At 49.6% G+C, this 24,214-nt stretch overlaps 1 protein-coding gene across 1 annotated transcript in view; it reads left to right on the forward strand.

The window, feature by feature from the left end:
• LOC140427240 (uncharacterized) overlaps positions 1–24,214 on the forward strand; it is a 435,573-nt gene that overhangs the window by 245,462 nt on the left and 165,897 nt on the right. Inside the window, 6 exon segments of the mRNA XM_072512840.1 lie at positions 512–565; positions 1,046–1,090; positions 1,195–1,239; positions 10,269–10,322; positions 13,209–13,262; positions 15,939–15,992. Of these exon segments, the coding sequence (XP_072368941.1) occupies positions 512–565; positions 1,046–1,090; positions 1,195–1,239; positions 10,269–10,322; positions 13,209–13,262; positions 15,939–15,992 (306 nt within the window).

A 24,214-nucleotide genomic window follows, 5' to 3' on the forward strand; every position in this document is an offset into this window, starting at 1 on the left:
CGAACCCCGGTCCCTGACGCTGTGAGGCAGCAGTGCTAACCACTGTGCTACCCCATTATTTAAAAGTAGATAAATTTATGTTCAAGGCTTTTAAAACATACCTCTCAATGTCCCTGCACCCAAAATAATCGGCTACATTTTTGGAGACCCCCTCAAAGATTCACACATGAGAATAGTGAGTGGAAACCCTCACTTGAGACCCCCACTCTCGGAGATCAGTCAGTTTGACATTCCAGCACGGTGACTTTTGCAAACTGATGTACCGGGCTGCCGGAACTCCATTCGCAGTGGATGCAAGTTGAATTTGAAAACCCGTCATCTCCGGCGCCAGTCATGACACTTTGGGTCTGTGCGAAAGCAACGCAAACTGAAATATCAACCCCAGGACCTTCGCATTTGTACATTTCGGTGCTCAGAGTCGTCGGTGGAGATGTATATCATCTCGCAAAGCAGGTGACCCGAGGAGACAGTGCCGTTTAAAAAAAAATAAGATTTACTGTATCTATTTTAGGGTCCAAGAGGTTTGGATGGTTCCCCGGGAGACCAAGGGCCCCAAGGTAACAAGGTAATTATTTACTTTCAAAGAGTAGAATTTCTGGCACATCATTTCATGTGATTTGAAATCAATAAATAAACACGTGGTTGGGCTGTTCTGTGAACCAGTGGGACGTTGCGCTGTTTGTTGCGCATGGGAATATATTTGCTCAAACGTTATTTAATGAACTGGTGAATTCCAGATACGTTATGAGAAAGTCTTTCAACGCAGGCACCTGCCTGGACGGCTGACGGTTTAATGTCCTCAATCTGCATCAACGTGAACGCCTGGAGGCAGTAGCCTCATGTTCGCAGCTCTTGCTCCCACACTTGCTGCGCTGCTGTGAAGCTACTTTTCGCAAAGTCAGCCTCAGGGTTGAGAGGGAGCCCGGCCCGTTTTCCCCAGACTGGCAAAGGGTCCTCCTGCTGAAAATGCTCAGCTGAACCGCCGCTCAGAACACTGGAGGTCACTGTTAACATCTGATATCATGAAGCGTTGTTTGCCTTGCAGGGGGAAACGGGGGAACTCGGGACAAAAGGTGAAACTGGACTCATTGTAAGTGTGACCTATTGATAAAACCTTGCAAATAAACCCTCCTCCAGTCCACCCTCCGATACCCCTCCTGGGCATGTTTCAACATGCATGTGTTTAAATTGCAGGGTACAGCAGGCAATCCTGGAGAGAGGGGAGGACAAGGCACCCTAGTGAGTACCAGTCACTATCACAACACAACATGTATCATGTAGACCGAGGGGAGAATGACTTGCATTTCTATAGCACCTTCAATAATCTCAGGATAGCCCAAAGCGATTGACAGGCAACGAGGTATTTTGTGAGGTGGAGTCACTGTTGCGATGTTGGAAATGTGACAGCCGATTTGTACACAAGATCCCACAATCAACAATGTGATAATCACCAGGCTGGCTCAGGGTTCCGACACCGGGGGGAACGACCCTGCTCTTGTGCCATTTGTGGCTGTAAAATATTTTAGTCATCAGAGAATATGGAACTTTAATGGCTCAGCTGAAAGATGGCACACACCTCACAGTGCAGCACTCTCTCAGTACTGACCCTCTGACAGTGCGGCACTCCCTCAGTACTGACCCTCTGACAGTGCGGCACTCCCTCAGTACTGACCCTCTGACAGTGCGGCACTCCCTCAGTACTGACCCTCTGACAGTGCGGCACTCCCTCAGTACTGACCCTCGGACAGTGCGGCACTCCCTCAGTACTGACCCTCTGACAGTGCGGCACTCCCTCAGTACTGACCCCCTGACAGTGCAGCACTCCCTCAGTACTGACCCTCTGACAGTGCGGCACTCCCTCAGTACTGACCCCCTGACAGTGCAGCACTCCCTCAGTACTGACCCTCTGACAGTGCGGCATTCTCTCAGTACTGACCCTCTGACAGTGCAGCACTCCCTCAGTACTGACCCTCTGACAGTGCGGCACTCCCTCAGTACTGAACCTCTGACAGTGCAGCACTCCCTCAGTACTGACCATCTGACAGTGCAGCACTCCCTCAGTACTGACCCTCTGACAGTGCAGCACTCCCACAGTACTGACAGAGCGGCACTCCCTCAGTACTGCCCCTCTGACAGTGCAGCACTCCCTCAGTACTGACCCTCTGACAGTGCAGCACTCCCTCAGTACTGACCCTCTAACAGTGCGGCACTCCCTCAGCACTGACCCTCTGACAGTGCAGCACTCCCTCAGTACTGACCCTCTGACAGTGCAGCACTCTCTTAGTACTGACCCTCTGACAGTGCAGCACTCCCTCAGTACTGACCCTCTGACAGTGCAGCACTCCCTCAGTACTGACCATCTGACAGTGCAGCACTCTCTCAGTACTGACCCTCTGACAGTACAGCACTGCCTCATTACTGACCCTCTGACAGTGCAGCACTCCCTCAGTACTGACCCTCTGACAGTGCAGCACTCCCTCAGTACTGACCATCTGACAGTGCAGCACTCCCCCAGTACTGACCCTCTGACAGTGCAGCACTCCCTCAGTACTAACCCTCTGACAGTGCAGCACTCCCTCAGTACTGACCCTCTGACAGTGCAGCACTCCCTCAGTACTGACCCTCTGACAGTGCAGCACTCCCTCAGTACTGACCATCTGACAGTGCAGCACTCCCTCAGTACTGACCATCTGACAGTGCAGCACTCCCTCAGTACTGACCATCTGACAGTGCAGCACTCCCTCAGTACTGACAGTGCGGCAATCCCTCAGTACTGATCCTCTGACAGTGCGGCACTCCCTCAGTACTGAACCTCTGACAGTGCAGCACTCCCTCAGTACTGACCATCTAACAGTGCAGCACTCCCTCAGTACTGACCCTCTGACAGTGCAGCACTCCCACAGTACTGACAGAGCGGCACTCCCTCAGTACTGCCCCTCTGACAGTGCAGCACTCCCTCAGTACTGACCCTCTGACAGTGCAGCACTCCCTCAGTACTGACCCTCTAACAGTGCAGCACTTCCTCAATACTGACCCTCTGACAGTGCAGCACTCCCTCAGTACTGACCCTCCGACAGTGCTGCACACCCTCAGTATTGACCCTCTGACAGTGCGGCACTCGCTCAGCACTGGCCCTCTGACAGTGCAGCACTCCCTCAGTACTGACAGTGCGGCACTCCCTCAGTACTAACCCTCTGACAGTGCAACACTCCCTCAGTATTGACCTTCTGACAGTGTAGCACTCCCTTAGTACTGACCCTCTGACAGTGCAGCATTCCCTCAGTACTGACCCTCTGACAGGGCAGCACTCCCTCAGTACTGACAGTGCAGCACTCCCTCAGTACTGACCCTCTGACAGTGCAGCACTCCCTCAGTACTGACCCTCTGACAGTGTAGTGCTCCCTCAGTACTGACCCCCTGACAGTGCAGCACTCCCTCAATACTGACCCTCTGACAGGGCGGCACTCCCTCAGTACTGACCCTCTGACAGTGCAGCGCTCCCTCTGTACTGACCCTCTGACAGTGCAGCACTCCCTCAGTACTGACCTTCTGACAGTGCAGCACTCCCTCAGTACTGACCCTCTGACAGTGTAGTGCTCCCTCAGCACTGACCGCCTGACAGTGCAGCACCCCCTCAGTACTGACCCTCTGACAGTGCAGCACTCCCTCAGTACTGACCCTCTGACAGTGCAGCACTCCCTCAGTACTGACCCTCTGACAGTGCAGCACTCCCTCAGTACTGACCCTCTGACAGTGCGGCACTCCCTCAGTACTGACTCTCTGACAGTGCAGCACTCCCTCAGTACTGACCATCTGACAGTGCAGCACTCCCTCAGTACTGACCCTCTGACAGTGCAGCACTCACTCAGTACTGACCCTCTGACAGTGCAGCACTCCCTCAGGACTGACCCTCTGACAGTGCAGCACTCCCTCAGTACTAACCCTCTGACAGTGCAGCACTCCCTCAGTACTGACCATCTGACAGTGTAGCACTCCCTCAGTACTGACCATCTGACAGTGCAGCACTCCCTCAGTACTGACAGTGCGGCACTCCCTCAGTACTGACCCTCTGACAGTGCGGCACTCCCTCAGTACTGACCCTCTGACAGTGCAGCACTCCCTCAGTACTGACCATCTGACAGTGCAGCACTCCCTCAGTACTGACCCTCTGACAGTGCAGCACTCCCACAGTACTGACAGTGCGGCACTCCTTCAGTACTGACCCTCTGACAGTGTAGCACACTCTCAGTACTGCCCCTCTGACAGTGCAGCACTCCCTCAGTACTGACCCTCTGACAGTGCAGCACTCCGTCAGTACTGACCCTCTGACAGTGCAGCACTTCCTCAGTACTGACCCTCTGACAGTGCAGCACTCCCTCAGTACTGACCCTCCGACAGTGCTGCACTCCCTCAGTATTGACCCTCTGACAGTGCGGCACTCCCTCAGCACTGGCCCTCTGACAGTGCAGCACTCCCTCAGTACTGACAGTGCGGCACTCCCTCAGTACTGACCCTCTGACAGTGCAACACTCCCTCAGTATTGACCTTCTGACAGTGTAGCACTCCCTTAGTACTGACCCTCTGACAGTGCAGCATTCCCTCAGTACTGACCCTCTGACAGTGCAGTACTCCCTCAGTACTGACCCTCTGACAGTGCAACACTCCCTCAGTATTGACCTTATGACAGTGTAACACTCCCTTAGTACTGACCCTCTGACAGTGCAGCAATCCCTCAGTACTGACCCTCTGACAGTGCAGCACTCCCTCAGTACTGACCCTCTGACAGTGCAGCACTCCCTCAGTACTGACCCTCCGACAGTGCTGCACACCCTCAGTATTGACCCTCTGACAGTGCGGCACTCGCTCAGCACTGGCCCTCTGACAGTGCAGCACTCCCTCAGTACTGACAGTGCGGCACTCCCTCAGTACTAACCCTCTGACAGTGCAACACTCCCTCAGTATTGACCTTCTGACAGTGTAGCACTCCCTTAGTACTGACCCTCTGACAGTGCAGCATTCCCTCAGTACTGACCCTCTGACAGGGCAGCACTCCCTCAGTACTGACAGTGCAGCACTCCCTCAGTACTGACCCTCTGACAGTGCAGCACTCCCTCAGTACTGACCCTCTGACAGTGTAGTGCTCCCTCAGTACTGACCCCCTGACAGTGCAGCACTCCCTCAATACTGACCCTCTGACAGGGCGGCACTCCCTCAGTACTGACCCTCTGACAGTGCAGCGCTCCCTCTGTACTGACCCTCTGACAGTGCAGCACTCCCTCAGTACTGACCTTCTGACAGTGCAGCACTCCCTCAGTACTGACCCTCTGACAGTGTAGTGCTCCCTCAGCACTGACCGCCTGACAGTGCAGCACCCCCTCAGTACTGACCCTCTGACAGTGCAGCACTCCCTCAGTACTGACCCTCTGACAGTGCAGCACTCCCTCAGTACTGACCCTCTGACAGTGCAGCACTCCCTCAGTACTGACCCTCTGACAGTGCGGCACTCCCTCAGTACTGACTCTCTGACAGTGCAGCACTCCCTCAGTACTGACCATCTGACAGTGCAGCACTCCCTCAGTACTGACCCTCTGACAGTGCAGCACTCACTCAGTACTGACCCTCTGACAGTGCAGCACTCCCTCAGTACTGACCCTCTGACAGTGCAGCACTCCCTCAGTACTAACCCTCTGACAGTGCAGCACTCCCTCAGTACTGACCATCTGACAGTGTAGCACTCCCTCAGTACTGACCATCTGACAGTGCAGCACTCCCTCAGTACTGACAGTGCGGCACTCCCTCAGTACTGACCCTCTGACAGTGCGGCACTCCCTCAGTACTGACCCTCTGACAGTGCAGCACTCCCTCAGTACTGACCATCTGACAGTGCAGCACTCCCTCAGTACTGACCCTCTGACAGTGCAGCACTCCCACAGTACTGACAGTGCAGCACTCCTTCAGTACTGACCCTCTGACAGTGTAGCACACTCTCAGTACTGACCCTCTGACAGTGCAGCACTCCCACAGTACTGACAGAGCGGCACTCCCTCAGTACTGCCCCTCTGACAGTGCAGCACTCCCTCAGTACTGACCCTCTGACAGTGCAGCACTCCCTCAGTACTGACCCTCTAACAGTGCAGCACTTCCTCAATACTGACCCTCTGACAGTGCAGCACTCCCTCAGTACTGACCCTCCGACAGTGCTGCACACCCTCAGTATTGACCCTCTGACAGTGCGGCACTCGCTCAGCACTGGCCCTCTGACAGTGCAGCACTCCCTCAGTACTGACAGTGCGGCACTCCCTCAGTACTAACCCTCTGACAGTGCAACACTCCCTCAGTATTGACCTTCTGACAGTGTAGCACTCCCTTAGTACTGACCCTCTGACAGTGCAGCATTCCCTCAGTACTGACCCTCTGACAGGGCAGCACTCCCTCAGTACTGACAGTGCAGCACTCCCTCAGTACTGACCCTCTGACAGTGCAGCACTCCCTCAGTACTGACCCTCTGACAGTGTAGTGCTCCCTCAGTACTGACCCCCTGACAGTGCAGCACTCCCTCAATACTGACCCTCTGACAGGGCGGCACTCCCTCAGTACTGACCCTCTGACAGTGCAGCGCTCCCTCTGTACTGACCCTCTGACAGTGCAGCACTCCCTCAGTACTGACCTTCTGACAGTGCAGCACTCCCTCAGTACTGACCCTCTGACAGTGTAGTGCTCCCTCAGCACTGACCGCCTGACAGTGCAGCACCCCCTCAGTACTGACCCTCTGACAGTGCAGCACTCCCTCAGTACTGACCCTCTGACAGTGCAGCACTCCCTCAGTACTGACCCTCTGACAGTGCAGCACTCCCTCAGTACTGACCCTCTGACAGTGCGGCACTCCCTCAGTACTGACTCTCTGACAGTGCAGCACTCCCTCAGTACTGACCATCTGACAGTGCAGCACTCCCTCAGTACTGACCCTCTGACAGTGCAGCACTCACTCAGTACTGACCCTCTGACAGTGCAGCACTCCCTCAGTACTGACCCTCTGACAGTGCAGCACTCCCTCAGTACTAACCCTCTGACAGTGCAGCACTCCCTCAGTACTGACCATCTGACAGTGTAGCACTCCCTCAGTACTGACCATCTGACAGTGCAGCACTCCCTCAGTACTGACAGTGCGGCACTCCCTCAGTACTGACCCTCTGACAGTGCGGCACTCCCTCAGTACTGACCCTCTGACAGTGCAGCACTCCCTCAGTACTGACCATCTGACAGTGCAGCACTCCCTCAGTACTGACCCTCTGACAGTGCAGCACTCCCACAGTACTGACAGTGCGGCACTCCTTCAGTACTGACCCTCTGACAGTGTAGCACACTCTCAGTACTGCCCCTCTGACAGTGCAGCACTCCCTCAGTACTGACCCTCTGACAGTGCAGCACTCCCTCAGTACTGACCCTCTGACAGTGCAGCACTTCCTCAGTACTGACCCTCTGACAGTGCAGCACTCCCTCAGTACTGACCCTCCGACAGTGCTGCACTCCCTCAGTATTGACCCTCTGACAGTGCGGCACTCCCTCAGCACTGGCCCTCTGACAGTGCAGCACTCCCTCAGTACTGACAGTGCGGCACTCCCTCAGTACTGACCCTCTGACAGTGCAACACTCCCTCAGTATTGACCTTCTGACAGTGTAGCACTCCCTTAGTACTGACCCTCTGACAGTGCAGCATTCCCTCAGTACTGACCCTCTGACAGTGCAGTACTCCCTCAGTACTGACCCTCTGACAGTGCAACACTCCCTCAGTATTGACCTTATGACAGTGTAACACTCCCTTAGTACTGACCCTCTGACAGTGCAGCAATCCCTCAGTACTGACCCTCTGACAGTGCAGCACTCCCTCAGTACTGACCCTCTGACAGTGCAGCACTCCCTCAGTACTGACCATCTGACAGTGCAGCACTCCCTCAGTACTGACAGTGCGGCACTCCCTCAGTACTGACCCTCTGACAGTGCGGAACTCCCTCAGTACTGACCCTCTGACAGTGCAGCACTCCCTCAGTACTGACCCTCTGACAGTGCAGCACTCCCACAGTACTGACAGTGCGGCACTCCCTCAGTACTGACCCTCTGACAGTGTAGCACACTCTCAGTACTGCCCCTCTGACAGTGCAGCACTCCCTCAGTACTGACCCTCTGACAGTGCAGCACTCGCTCAGTACTGACCCTCTGACAGTGCAGCACTTCCTCAGTACTGACCCTCTGACAGTGCAGCACTCCCTCAGTACTGACCCTCCGACAGTGCTGCACTCCCTCAGTATTGACCCTCTGACAGTGCGGCACTCCCTCAGCACTGGCCCTCTGACAGTGCAGCACTCCCTCAGTACTGACAGTGCGGCACTCCCTCAGTACTGACCCTCTGACAGTGCAACACTCCCTCAGTATTGACCTTCTGACAGTGTAGCACTCCCTTAGTACTGACCCTCTGACAGTGCAGCATTCCGTCAGTACTGACCCTCTGACAGGGCAGCACTCCCTTAGTATTGACAGTGCAGCACTCCCTCAGTACTGATCCTCTGACAGTGCAGCACTCCCTCAGTACTGACCCTCTGACAGTGTAGTGCTCCCTCAGTACTGATCCCCTGACAGTGCAGCACTCCCTCAATACTGACCCTCTGACAGGGCGGCACTCCCTCAGTACTGACCCTCTGACAGTGCAGCGCTCCCTCAGTACTGACCCTCTGACAGTGCAGTACTCCCTCAGTACTGACCCTCTGACAGTGCAGCACTCCCTCAGTACTGACCCTCTGACAGTGTAGTGCTCCCTCAGTACTGACCGTCTGACAGTGCAGCACTCACTCAGTACTGACCCTCTGACAGTGCAGCACTCCCTCAGTACTGACCCTCTGACAGTGCAGCACTCCCTTAGTACTGACCCTCTGACAGTGCGGCACTCCCTCAGTACTGACTCTCTGACAGTGCAGCACTCCCTCAGTACTGACCCTCTGACAGTGCAGCACTCCCTCAGTACTGACCCTCTGACAGTGCGGCACTCCCTCAGTACTGACTCTCTGACAGTGCAGCACTCCCTCAGTACTGACCCTCTGACAGTGCAGCACTCCCTCAGTACTGACCCTCTGACAGTGCGGCACTCCCTCAGTACTGACCCTCTGACATTGCAGCACTCCCTCAGTACTGACCCTCTGACAGTGCAGCACTCCCTCAGTACTGACCCTCTGACAGTGCAGCACCCCCTCAGTACTGACCCTCTGATAGTGCAGCACTCCCTCAGTACTGACCCTCTGACAGTGCAGCACTCCCTCAGTACTGACCCTCTGACAATGTAGCACTCCCTCAGTACTGACCCTCTGACAGTGCAGCACTCCCTCAGTACTGACCCTCTGACAGTGCAGCACTCCCACAGTACTGACCCTCTGACAGTGCGGCACTCCCTCAGTACTGACCCTCTGACAGTGCGGCACTCCCTCAGTACTGACCCTCTGACAGTGCGGCACTCCCTCAGTACTGACTCTCTGACAGTGCAGCACTCCCTCAGTACTGACCCTCTGACAGTGCAGCACTCCCTCAGTACTGACCCTCTGACAGTGCGGCACTCCCTCAGTACTGACCCTCTGACATTGCAGCACTCCCTCAGTACTGACCCTCTGACAGTGCAGCACTCCCTCAGTACTGACCCTCTGACAGTGCAGCACCCCCTCAGTACTGACCCTCTGATAGTGCAGCACTCCCTCAGTACTGACCCTCTGACAGTGCAGCACTCCCTCAGTACTGACCCTCTGACAGTGCAGCACTCCCTCAGTACTGACCCTCTGACAGTGCGGCACTCCCTCAGTACTGACCCTCTGACAGTGCGGCACTCCCTCAGTACTGACCCTCTGACATTGCGGCACTCCCTCAGTACTGACCCTCTGACAGTGCAGCACTCCCTCAGCACTAACCCTCGCTGTCACTGTAATTCTCATTATGTTGTGAACTGTAGAGTTTATAATGGGGTTCAGGTGCCCGATATTATAACAATGACTGCACGACAAATGTATCCAATAATTATGATACACTTTCGCACATCCTGAAGTTATGGAAAGGCTCTATGTAAATGCCAGTTATTTTGTTAATGGCACCAGACGTAGCACATGGTTAGAATACTTCCTGTGCTTATTTCCGCCCTGTCGTCCACCGTGGGTTGTTTTGAATGCGAACTAGACTTGGATGTCCTGAAATCCAATTCCACACATTTGTTTTCACCGCCGGGTTCTGTGTTTCAGGGATTGACCGGACCTGCTGGGAGCACCGGAGATATGGGACCCCCTGGAAAACCAGTTGAGTTTACCTTCAGTTTCCTAGTTTCAGCAGAGAAAGCTTCCTCAGAACATCCGTTGCAGCTGTAAATCTTCGATGATTAGAGTGATAGAATGAAACAGCATCGCAGGAGGACGTTTGGCCCGTTGGGACTTGACGACTCTTTGATGAATCAATAACTCACTCCTGTTCCCCTTTTGGTTTCCCCAAAGCATTGTCATTTCTTTCCCTTTCAAGTATTTGTCCAATTCCCTCCTAAATTTATTTCCACCCTGCTTTCACGAAGCACATTGCAGATACATAGAAGATAGGAGCAGGAGGCCTTTTGGCCCTTCTAGCCTGCTCCGCCATTCATCACCATCATGGCTGATCATCCAACTCAATAGCCTAATCCTGCTTTCTCCCCAGAGCCTTTGATCCTATTCTCCCCAAGTGCTATATCCAGCCGCCTCTAGAATATATTCAAAGTTTTAGCATCAACTACTTCCTGTGGTAATGAATTCCACAGGCTCACCACTCTTTGTGTGACGAAATGTCTCCTTATCTCTGTCCGAAATGGTTCACCCCGAATCCTCAGACTGTGTCCCCTGGTTCTGGACACGTCCATCATTGGTAACATCTTCCCTGTATCTACCCTGTCTAGTCCTGTTAGAATTTTATAAGTCTCTATGAGATCCCCCCTCATTCTTCTGAACTCCAGAGAGAACAATCCCAACCTAGTCAATCTCTCCTCATATGACAGTCCCACCATCCCTGGAATCAGTCTGGTAAACCTTCACTGCACTCCCTCGAGAGCAAGAACATCCTTCCTCTGAGAAGGAGACCAAAACTGCCCACAATACTCCAGGTGTGGCCTCACCAAGGCCCTGTACAATTGCAGCAACACATCCCTGCTTCTATACTCGAAACCTCTCGCAATGAAGGCCAACGTACCATTAGCCTTCTTTACCGCCTGCTGCACCTGCATGCTTACCTTCAGCGAATGGTGCACAAGGACACCCAGGTCCCGCTGCACACTCCCCTCTCCCAATTTACAACCATTCAGGTAGTAATCTGCCTTCCTATTTTTGCTTCCAAAATGAATAACCTCACACTTGTCCAAATTATACTGCATCTGCCATTGGTTTGCCCACTCGCCCAACCTGCCCAGATTTTGCTGTAGGATCCCTGCATCCTCATCACAGTTCACCCTCCCACCCAACTTGGTATCACCTGCAAACTTTGAGATGTTACATTTTGTTCCCTCATCCAAATCATTGATATATATTGTGAATAGCTGGGGTCCCAGCACCGATCCCTGTGGTACCCCACTAGTTACTGCCTGCCAATTTGAAAAGGCCCATTAATCCCTACTCTTTGTTTCCTCTCTGCCAACCAGTTTTCTATCCACCTCAATACATTTCCCCCAATCCCATGCGCTTTAATTTTGCACAATAATCTCTTATGCGGGACTTTGTCAAACGCCTTCTGAAAGTCCAAATATACCACATCGACTGGCTCTCCCTTGTCAACTGTATTGGTTACCTCTTCAAAGAATTCCAACAGATTTGTCAAGCATGATTTCCCCTTCATCAATCCATGCTGACTCTGACTGATCCTGCCGTTGCATAAATTGCATAAAAATAAATTAGCCTCACCACCGTGTTAAATGGGAGGCACCTTAATTTGAAACTGTGCCCCCTCATTATACACTCTCCCACAAAGTGAAACCTCCTCTCAGTGTCCCCCCTCTCCAGTCCCCTCAGGATTTTACATGTTTCATTAAGCTCACCTCTCATTCTTCTAAACTCCAATGGATACAGGATCAACCTTTTCCCCACAAGATAACTCTCCCAGTCCCAGGAATCAATCGAGTGAACTTTCTCTGAACTGCTTGTAAGCCCTTTCCTCAACAAGAGACCAAAACTGCACACAGTATTCCAGGTGTGGCCTCACCAAAGGCCCTGTGCAACTGTGGCAAAACATCCCTACTTAATTTATATTCCATTTCCCTTTCCATTTGTCTTGCTTTTACCTGTAAACGAAAGCGCCACACTTTAGGAAGAATGTGGTGACAAGGTGGCACAGTGGTTAGCACTGCTGCCTCAGAGCGCCAGAGACCCGAGTTCGATTCCGACCTCGGGTGACAGTCTGAGTGGGGTTTTCACATTCTCCCCCTGTCTGCGTGGGCCGAGTTTCCTCCCACAGTCCAAAGATGTGCAGGTTGGGTGAATCAGCCGTGCTAAATCGCCTCTCGGTGGATGTACGGGGATCGGGCGGGAGATTGGGCCTCGGTGGGGCGCTCCTTCAGTGGGCCCTTGCAGACTCGAGGGGCTGAATGGCCTCCTTTTGCACTGTAGAGATTCTTTGATTCTGCGCAGGCATTGAAGAGGACAATGGTTCCATGCGTGAGAGATTTCAGTTGCGTAGGCAGATGGGAGAAGTTGAGCCCGTACCCCTTCGAGAAGGGAAGTTTCAAGAGGGATTTGATAGAGGTTTTCAAAATCGCTGGGGGTCGAGACAGAGCAGGTATGGAAAGAAACCTGTTCCTATTGGTGGAAAGGCCAAGAACCAGAGCAGACTAATTTCAGGTGAATGACAAAAAAAACTAGGAAAAGACGCGATGGGCCGAATAGTCTCCCCTGCTGTAACCGGTTTCTGATTAATTATCAATATCTTTGTCGCATAACGTTACAATATGATGCTTGTAAGAATAGGATTGAAGAAAGTTATGATGGATAGATTCCCCATTTTATTTTTACAATCCAGCCTTACAGTTAGTAGCTTATTACGACACACATGTTGAGCAGAATAATCTGCTTATTGTGGAAATATTTCTTCTGTGAATGCTGTCTCAGTGTTTTATAAAACAAAAATTGATTCCTGGTTTAAAACAACGATCCTTTTCGAATGACTTTTCCCTATAGGGTCCTCAAGGGCAACAAGGTGAGGTTGGTGCTACTGGAGGGATTGGCCTTGAGGTAATTATTTCAGTATTTCACCTTATTCCTGTCTCAATCTTCACATTGTTTTATTGTTCAAACTTGGAATCCAATTTCTTTGCATCTGATCAGACTTCTTACTGGGAGGAGGGAGAGGAACTCAGCTCTGGGTTAATCCAGTGTAAAGCAGCGATGGGCGACCCAGGCTGGTGAGGGGGCCGCAGGAGTGACTCTCCCTCATCTCAGGTGGCATCAAGACTGAAATCGGCCTTGTTCACTAACCATGGCCCCATGAATAAGATTAAACACATTTAATGCCCACCGAATATTTTGCAACGAGTTATAGAAAATACTTAATTATTTATAAATGAATAGAACTGTCATCAAATGGTAAAAACAAAATTTACACTTTGGACACAGAAGGAGCGCGCGGCTCTCAGTCAATATTGTGAGCGATCAGCATGTTCCTCACTTCACTCGCCCTCGCTTTACATGCGAATCACTTCAGTCATAGAGCCATAGAAAATAGGAGCTGGAGGAGGCCATTCGGCCCTTCGTGCCTGCTCCACCATCCATTATGATCATGGCTGATCATCAGGTTCAATACCCTGATCCCGCCTTCCCCCCCATATCCCTCGATCCCTTTAGCCCCAAGAGCTATATCTAATTCCTTCTTGAAATTACACAACAATTTGGTCTCAACTATTTTCTGCGGTAGTGAATTCCACAGATTCACCGCTCTCTGGGTGAAGAAATCTCTCCTCACCTCAGTCCTAAAAGGTTTACCCCTTATCCTCAAACTGTGACCCCTCGTTCTGGACTCCCCCACCATCGGGAACATTCTTTCTGAATCTACCCTGTCTGATCCTGTTAGAATTTTGGAAGTTTCTATGAGATCCCCTCACTCTTCTAAACTCCAATGAATATAATCCTAACCAACTTAGTCTCTCCTCATATTACAGCCCCGTCATCCCAGGAATCAGTCTGGTAAACCTTCGCTACACTCCCTCCAGCGCAAGAACATCCTTCCTCAGATAAGGACACCAGAACTGCCCACAATACTCCAGGTGTGGCCTCACCAAGACCCTGTACAATTGCAGTAAAACATCCCTATTCCTATACTCCAATCCTCTCGCTATGAAGGCCAACATACCATTTGCCTGCCTATTTTTGCTACCGAAGAGGATAACCTCCCATTTATCCACATTATACTGCATCTGCCGTGCATATCCCATACCAGCCTCCCCGAACAGGCGCCGGAATGTGGCAACTAGGGGCTTTTCACAGTAACTTCATTTGAAGCCTACTTGTGACAATAAGCGATTTTCATATACCCACTGACTCAGCCTGTCCAAATCACCCTGAAGGATCTCTGCATCCTCCTCACAGCTCACCCTCCCACCCAACTTTGTATCATCTGCTAATTTGGAGATAAGACATTTAGTTCCCTCGTCCAAATCATTAATATATAATGTGAACAGTTGGGGTCCCAGCACAGATCCCGGCCGTACCCCACTAGTCACTGCCTGCCAATCGGAAAAAGACACATTTATTCCAACTTTTTGCTTCCTGTCTGCTAACCAGCTTTCTAGCCATCTCAAGGCACTACCCGCAATCCCATACGCTTTAACTTTACATATTAATACAGAATGTGCCAACCCTGCGCGTGGGCAATAGTCAACCTCTCTACCCCCCCCCCCCGCCCACTTACCGCTCCGGATGTACCCCACACCCACCTATCCTTACCACCACCTATCCGCCTCATCTATCCCCACCAGCACCTATCCCCCCCACCACGTATCCCCCCCCAGCCCGGTCCTGACCCAGTGTCAGGATAGGACCTGGAGGATTTCCCATTCCCCCTGAGTGTGGGCTCGAATGGATACTGGTTCCATGTCGAGAGCTCAAAAACTGCACATCACTTTGAGCCTGAGCTGAATTTAACTCTTGCGTCATTGCCTCTTCCACCCTGGTGTTAGAACCATTTGGATGGCACGTTGAATTTCTCAGTCAGCTATTCAACAACTTTGTCAGTTAAATAATGGGCTGAAGAAGCTGCGATCGGTCTCTTCAGATCAGCGAAGGTCAGGAGGAGATCTAATGGATGTGTTCAACATCAATACAGAGTAAATAAGGAGAAACTATTTCTGTAGCAGGAGGGTTGGCAAACAGAGCGACACAGATTTAAGACACTTGAAAAAAAATTCATTGTGGGCAGTGGGTGTCCTCAGCGTGATCAGCATTTATTGCCCATCCCAAATCGCCCTTGAGAAGGTGGTGCTGAAGCCCATGAGGTGTAGGTACACCCACAGTGCTGTTAGGGAGGGAATCCCAGGACTTTGATCCAGGGACAGTGAAGGAACGACCGATACATTTCCCGGCCAGGGTGGTGAGCGGCTGGGAGTGGAACCTCCAGGTGGTTGGTGTCCCCCATGTACTTGCTGCCCTTGTCTTTATGTCAATGGTCATTGATTGGCAGAGCAACGAGAGGGGAAGATTCATCAATAACTTTCAAAAGGGAATTGGATAAGGACGTGAAGAGAATCTATTCACAGGGCTATGGGGATAGCTCAAGGTGGGAGTCGAAGTAATTGGGTAGTTCTTTCAAAAAGCCAGCACAGGAATGATGGACCGAATGGCCTTCTGTTTGTGTCATTCTATAATTCTATGAGAAATGCTTCACACTGTAAAGACAATGGTTTGTTAATTAAACAGGGACTTCCAGGAGCGATGGGAGAGACTGGTCACCAAGGAGAACCTGGAGCTAAGGTCAGTGCAACTTAAGCAACCCATTAACTAAAGGCGATTGATCTCGTACAGACACAGCTGAGAAGATGAGCGGAGATTTCCTGTCAACATTAACAGCCGGAAGGCCTTCAGAGTCTGCCAGAGACATAGTCAGAGATGCTTACAGCATGGAAACAGGCCCTTCGGCCCAGCTGGTCCATGCCGCCCAGTTTCTATCACTAAGCTGGTTCTACTTGCCCACATTTGGCCCCAATCCCTCTATACCCACCATGCCCATGGAACTGTCTAACTCCTTTTTAAAGGACAAAATTGTACCCACCTCTACCACTGCCTCTGGCAGCCCGTTCCGGATGCTCACCACCCTCTCTGTGACGAAGGCTCCCCTCTGGTCTCTTTTCTATCTCTCCCCTCTCACCTTACAGCTATGTCCTGTAGTTCTAGACTCCTCTACCTTTGGGAACAGATATCGATTATATACCTTGGGCTGAATTCTCCGCAGCCCTGCGCCGAAATCGCGGCCGGCAAGGGGGCGGAGGGTCCACCTTCACGCCCTAATCAGGCCCGGCGCCGGTCAGGCGGGTCTGCGGGCCCCTGTGTCAGTGATATCGTCACCACTACCTTTGTCTTGTGTCAGTGATATCGTCAACACCCCCTTTGTCCTGTGTCAGTGATATCGTCAACACTCCCTTTGTCCTGTGTCAGTGATATCGTCAACACTCCCTTTGTCCTGTGTCAGTGATATCGTCAACACTCCCTTTGTATTGTGTCAGTGATATCGTCACCACTCCCTTTGTCCTGTGTCAGTGATATCGTCAACACTCCCTTTGTCCTGTGTCAGTGATATCGTCAACACTCCCTTTGTCCTGTGTCAGTGATATCGTCAACACTCCCTTTGTATTGTGTCAGTGATATCGTCAACACTCCCTTTGTCCTGTGTCAGTCATATCGTCAACACTCCCTTTGTCCTGTGTCAGTGATATCGTCAACACTCCCTTTGTCTGGTGGCAGTGATATCGTCAAAACTCCCTTTGTCCTGTGTCAGTGATATCGTCAACACCCCCTTTGTCCTGTGTCAGTGATATCGTCAACACTCCCTTTGTCTTGTGTCAGTGATATCGTCAACACTCCCTTTGTCCTGTGTCAGTGATATCGTCAACACTCCCTTTGTCCTGTGTCAGTGATATCGTCAACACTCCCTTTGTCTTGTGTCAGTGATATCGTCAACACTCCCTTTGTCCTGTGTCAGTGATATCGTCAACACCCCCTTTGTCCTGTGTCAGTGATATCGTCAACACTCCCTTTGTCTTGTGTCAGTGATATCGTCAACACTCCCTTTGTCCTGTGTCAGTGATATCGTCAACACTCCCTTTGTCCTGTGTCAGTGATATCGTCAACACTCCCTTTGTCTTGTGTCAGTGATATCGTCAACACTCCCTTTGTCCTGTGTCAGTGATATCATCAACACTCCCTTTGTCCTGTGTCAGTGGTATCGTCAACACTCCCTTTGTCCTGTGTCAGTGATATCGTCAACACTCCCTTTGTCCTGTGTCAGTGATATCGTCAACACTCCCTTTGTCTTGTGTCAGTGATATCGTCAACACTCCCTTTGTCTTGTGTCAATGATATCGTCAACACTCCCTTTGTCCTGTGTCAGTGATATCGTCAACACTCCCTTTGTCTGGTGTCAGTGATATCGTCAACAGTCCCTTTGTCCTCTGTCAGTGCTATCGTCAACACTCCCTTTGCCCTGTGTCAGTGATATCGTCAACACTCCCTTTGTCTTGTGTCAATGATATCGTCAACACTCCCTTTGTCCTGTGTCAGTGATATCGTCAACACTCCCTTTGTCCTGTGTCAGTGATATCGTCAACACTCCCTTTGCCCTGTGTCAGTGATATCGTCAACACTCCCTTTGTCTTGTGTCAATGATATCGTCAACACTCCCTTTGTCCTGTGTCAGTGATATCGTCAACACTCCCTTTGTCCTGGGTCAGTGATATCGTCAACACTCCCTTTGTCTTGTGTCAGTGATATCGTCAACACTCCCTTTGTCTTGTGTCAATGATATCGTCAACACTCCCTTTGTATTGTGTCAGTGATATCGTCAACACTCCCTTTGTCCTGTGTCAGTGATATCGTCAACACTCCCTTTGTATTGTGTCAGTGATATCGTCAACACTCCCTTTGTCTTGTGTCAATGATATCGTCAACACTCCCTTTGTCCTGTGTCAGTGATATCGTCAACACTCCCTTTGTCTTGTGTCAGTGATATCGTCAACACTCCCTTTGTCCTGTGTCAGTGACATCGTCAACACCCCCTTTGTCCTGTGTCAGTGATATCGTCAACACTCCCTTTGTCCTGTGTCAGTGATATCGTCAACACTCCCTTTGTCTTGTGTCAATGATATCGTCAACACTCCCTTTGTCCTGTGTCAGTGATATCGTCAACACTCCCTTTGTCCTGTGTCAGTGATATCGTCAACACTCCCTTTGTCTGGTGTCAGTGATATCGTTAACACTCCCTTTGTCCTGTGTCAGTGATATCGTCACCACACCCTTTGTCCTGTGTCAGTGATATCGTCAACACTCCCTTTGTCCTGTGTCAGTGATATCGTCAACACTCCCTTTGTCCTGTGTCAGTGGTATCGTCAACACTCCCTTTGTCCTGTGTCAGTGATATCATCAACACTCCCTTTGTCCTGTGTCAGTGATATCGTCAACACTCCCTTTGTCCTGTGTCAGTGATATCGTCAACATTCCCTTTGTCCTGTGTCAGTGATATCGTCAACACTCCCTTTGTCTGGTGTCAGTGATATCGTCACCACTCCCTTTGTCCTGTGTCAGTGATATCGTCAACACCCCCTTTGTCTGGTGTCAGTGATATCGTCAACACTCCCTTTGTCCTGTGTCAGTGATATCGTCAACATTCCTTTTCTCTTGTGTCAGTGATATCGTCAACAATACCTTTGTCTTGTGTCAGTGATATCGTCAACACTCCCTTTGTCTTGTGTCAGTGATATCGTCAACAATCCCTTTGTCTTGTGTCAGTGATATCGTCAACACTCCCTTTGTATTGTGTCTGTGATATCGTCAACACTCCCTTTGTCTTGTGTCAATGATATCGTCAACACTCCCTTTGTATTGTGTCAGTGATATCATCAACACTCCCTTTGTCTGGTGTCAGTGATATCGTCAACACTCCCTTTGTCCTGTGTCAGTGATATCGTCAACACTCCCTTTTTATTGTGTCAGTGATATCGTCAACAATCCCTTTGTCTTGTGTCAGTGATATCGTCAACACTCCCTTTGTATTGTGTCAGTGATATCGTCAACACTCCCTTTGTCTGGTGTCAATGATATCATCAACACTCCCTTTGTCCTGTGTCAGTGATATCGTCCACACTCCCTTTGTCTGGTGTCAGTGATATCGTCAACACTCCCTTTGTCCTGTGTCAGTGATATCGTCAACACTCCCTTTTTATTGTGTCAGTGATATCGTCAACACTCCCTTTGTCCTGTGTCAGTGATATCGTCAACACTCCCTTTGTATTGTGTCAGTGATATCGTCAACAATCCCTTTGTCTTGTGTCAGTGATATCGTCAACACTCCCTTTGTATTGTGTCAGTGATATCGTCAACACTCCCTTTGTCTGGTGTCAATGATATCATCAACACTGCCTTTGTCCTGTGTCAGTGATATCGTCCACACTCCCTTTGTCTGGTGTCAGTGATATCGTCAACACTCCCTTTGTCCTGTGTCAGTGATATCGTCAACACTCCCTTTGTCCTGTGTCAGTGATATCGTCAACACTCCCTTTTTATTGTGTCAGTGATATCGTCAACACTCCCTTTGTCCTGTGTCAGTGATATCGCCAACACTCCCTTTGTATTGTGTCAGTGATATCGTCAACAATCCCTTTGTCTTGTGTCAGTGATATCGTCAACAATCCCTTTGCCTTGTGTCAGTGATATCGTCAACACTCCCTTTGTATTGTGTCTGTGATATCGTCAACACTCCCTTTGTCTTGTGTCAATGATATCGTCAACACTCCCTTTGTATTGTGTCAGTGATATCATCAACACTCCCTTTGTCCTGTGTCAGTGATATCGTCAACACTCCCTCTGTCCTGTGTCAGTGATATCGTCAACACTCCCTTTGTCTTGTGTCAGTGATATCATCAACACTCCCTTTGTCTTATGTCAATGATATCGTCAGCACTCCCTTTGTATTGTGTCAGTGATATCGTCAACACTCCCTTTGTCCTGTGTCGGTGATATCGTCAACACTCCCTTTGTATTGTGTCAGTGATATCGTCAACACTCCCTTTGTATTGTGTCAGTGATATCGTCAACACTCCCTTTGTCTTGAGTCAGTGATATCGTCAACACTCCCTTTGTCTTGTGTCAGTGATATCGTCAACACTTCCTTTGTCTTGTGTCAATGATATCGTCAACACTCCCTTTGTATTGTGTCAGTGATATCGTCAACACTCCCTTTGTCCTGTGTCAGTGATATCGTCAACACTCCCTTTGTATTGTGTCAGTGATATCGTCAACACTCCCGTTGTCTTGTGTCAATGATATCGTCAACACTCCCTTTGTATTGTGTCAGTGATATCGCCAACACTCCCTTTGTCTTGTGTCAATGATATCGTCAACACTCCCTTTGTATTGTGTCAGTGATATCGTCAACACTCCCTTTGTCCTGTGTCAGTGATATCGTCAACACTCCCTTTGTCTTGCGTCAATGATATCGTCAACACTCCCTTTGTATTGTGTCAGTGATATCGTCAACACTCCCTTTGTCTTGTGTCAGTGATATCGTCAACACTCCCTTTGTATTGTGTCAGTGATATCGTCAACACTCCCTTTGTCTTGTGTCAATGATATCGTCAACACTCCCTTTGTCTTGTGTCAATGATATCGTCAACACTCCCTTTGTCCTGTGTCAGTGATATCGTCAACACTCCCTTTGTCCTGTGTCAGTGATATCATCAACACTCCCTTTGTCCTGTGTCAGTGATATCGTCAACACTCCCTTTGTCCTGTGTCAGTGATATCGTCAACACTCCCTTTGTATTGTGTCAGTGATATCGTCAACACTCCCTTTGTATTGTGTCAGTGATATCGTCAACACTCCCTTTGTCTTGTGTCAATGATATCGTCAACACTCCCTTTGTCTTGTGTCAATGATATCGTCAACAATCCCTTTGTCCTGTGTCAGTGATATCGTCAACACTCCCTTTGTCTTGTGTCAATGATATCGTCAACACTCCCTTTGTCTTGAGTCAGTGATATCATCAACACTCCCTTTGTCTTGTGTCAGTGATATCGTCAACACTCCCTTTGTCTTGTGTCAATGATATCGTCAACACTCCCTTTGTATTGTGTCACTGATATCGTCAACACTCCCTTTGTCCTGTGTCAGTGATATCGTCAACACTCCCTTTGTCCTGTGTCAGTGATATCGTCAACACTCCCTTTGTATTGTGTCAATGATATCGTCAACACTCCCTTTGTATTGTGTCAGTGATATCGTCAACACTCCCTTTGTCTTGTGTCAGTGATATCATCAACACTCCCTTTGTCTTGTGTCAATGATATCGTCAACACTCCGTTTGTCTTGTGTCAATGATATCGTCAACAATCCCTTTGTCTTGTGTCAGTGATATCGTCAACACTCCCTTTGTATTGTGTCAGTGATATCGTCAACACTCCCTTTGTCCTGTGTCAGAGATATCATCAACACTCCCTTTGTATTGTGTCAGTGATATCGTCAATACTCCCTTTGTCCTGTGTCAGTGATATCGTCAACACTCCCTTTGTCTTGTGTCAATGATATCGTCAACACTCCCTATGTATTGTGTCAGTGATATCATCAACACTCCCTTTGTCTTGTGTCAATGATATCGTCAACACTCCCTTTGTCTGGTGTCAGTGGTATCGTCAACACTCCCTTTGTCCTGTGTCAGTGATATTGTCAACACTCCCTTTGTATTGTGTCAGTGATATCGTCAACACTCCCGTTGTCCTGTGTCAGTGATATCGTCAACACTCCCTTTGTCTTGTGTCAGTGATATCGTCAACACTCCCTTTGTATTGTGTCAGTGATATCGTCATCACTCCCTTTGTCTTGTGTCAGTGATATCGTCAACACTCCCTTTGTCTTGTGTCAGTGATATCGTCAACACTCCCTTTGTATTGTGTCAGTGATATCGTCAACACTCCCTTTGTCTTGTGTCAGTGATATCGTGAACACTCCCTTTGTCTTGTGTCAATGTTATCGTCAACACTCCCTTTGTATTGTGTCAATGATATCGTCAACACTCCCTTTGTCTTGTGTCAGTGATATCGTCAACACTCCCTTTGTCTTGTGTCAGTGATATCGTCAACACTCCCTTTGTCTTGTGTCAGTGATATCGTCAACACTCCCTTTGTATTGTGTCAGTGATATCGTCAACACTCCCTTTGTATTGTGTCAGTGATATCGTGAACACTCCCTTTGTCTTGTGTCAATGTTATCGTCAACACTCCCTTTGTATTGTGTCAGTGATATCGTCAACACTCCCTTTGTCTTGTGTCAGTGATATCGTCAACACTCCCTTTGTCTTGTGTCAGTGATATCGTCAACACTCCCTTTGTATTGTATCAGTGATATCGTCAACACTCCCTTTGTCATGTGTCAGTGATATCATCAACACTCCCTTTGTATTGTGTCAGTGATATCGTCAACACTCCCTTTTTATTGTGTCAGTGATATCGTCAACACTCCCTTTGTCCTGTGTCAGTGATATCATCAACACTCCCTTTGTATTGTGTCAGTGATATCGTCAACACTCCCTTTGTCTGGTGTCAATGATATCATCAACACTCCCTTTGTCCTGTGTCAGTGATATCGTCCACACTCCCTTTGTCTGGTGTCAGTGATATCGTCAACACTCCCTTTGTCCTGTGTCAGTGATATCGTCAACACTCCCTTTGTCCTGTGTCAGTGATGTCGTCAACACTCCCTTTTTATTGTGTCAGTGATATCGTCAACACTCCCTTTGTCCTGTGTCAGTGATATCGCCAACACCCCTTTGTATTGTGTCAGTGATATCATCAACAATCCCTTTGTCTTGTGTCAGTGATATCGTCAACACTCCCTTTGTATTGTGTCAGTGATATCGTCAACACTCCCTTTGTATTGTGTCAGTGATATCATCAACACTCCCTTTGTCTTGTGTCAATGATATCGTCAACACTCCCTTTGTATTGTGTCAGTGATATCATCAACACTCCCTTTGTCCTGTGTCAGTGATATCGTCAACACTCCCTCTGACCTGTGTCAGTGATATCGTCAACACTCCCTTTGTCTTGTGTCAGTGATATCGTCAACACTCCCTTTGTATTGAGTCAGTGATATCGTCAACACTCCCTTTGTCTTATGTCAATGATATCTTCAGCACTCCCTTTGTATTGTGTCAGTGATATCGTCAACACTCCCTTTGTCCTGTGTCAGTGATATCGTCAACACTCCCTTTGTCCTGTGTCAGTGATATCGTCAACACTCCCTTTGTCTTGTGTCAATGATATCGTCAACACTCCCTTTGTCTTGAGTCAGTGATATCGTCAACACTCCCTTTGTCTTGTGTCAGTGATATCGTCAACACTCCCTTTGTCTTGTGTCAATGATATCGTCAACACTCCCTTTGTATTGTGTCAGTGATATCGTCAACACTCCCTTTGTCCTGTGTCAGTGATATCGTCAACACTCCCTTTGTATTGTGTCAGTGATATCGTCAACACTCCCGTTGTCTTGTGTCAATGATATCGTCAACACTCCCTTTGTATTGTGTCAGTGATATCGTCAACACTCCCTTTGTCTTGTGTCAATGATATCGTCAACACTCCCTTTGTATTGTGTCAGTGATATCGTCAACACTCCCTATGTCCTGTGTCAGTGATATCGTCAACACTCCCTTTGTCTTGTGTCAATGATATCGTCAACACTCCCTTTGTATTGTGTCAGTGATATCGTCAACACTCCCTTTGTCTTGTGTCAGTGATATCGTCAACACTCCCTTTGTATTGTGTCAGTGATATCGTCAATACTCCCTTTGTATTGTGTCAGTGATATCGTCAACACTCCCATTGTCTTGTGTCAGTGATATCGCCAACACTCCCTTTGTCCTGTGTCAGTGATATCGTCAACACTCCCTTTTTATTGTGTCAGTGATATCGTCAACACTCCCTTTGTCCTG

The sequence above is a fragment of the Scyliorhinus torazame genome, chromosome 7, assembly GCF_047496885.1.
Source record: "Scyliorhinus torazame isolate Kashiwa2021f chromosome 7, sScyTor2.1, whole genome shotgun sequence".
Taxonomy (NCBI): Eukaryota; Metazoa; Chordata; class Chondrichthyes; order Carcharhiniformes; family Scyliorhinidae; genus Scyliorhinus; species Scyliorhinus torazame.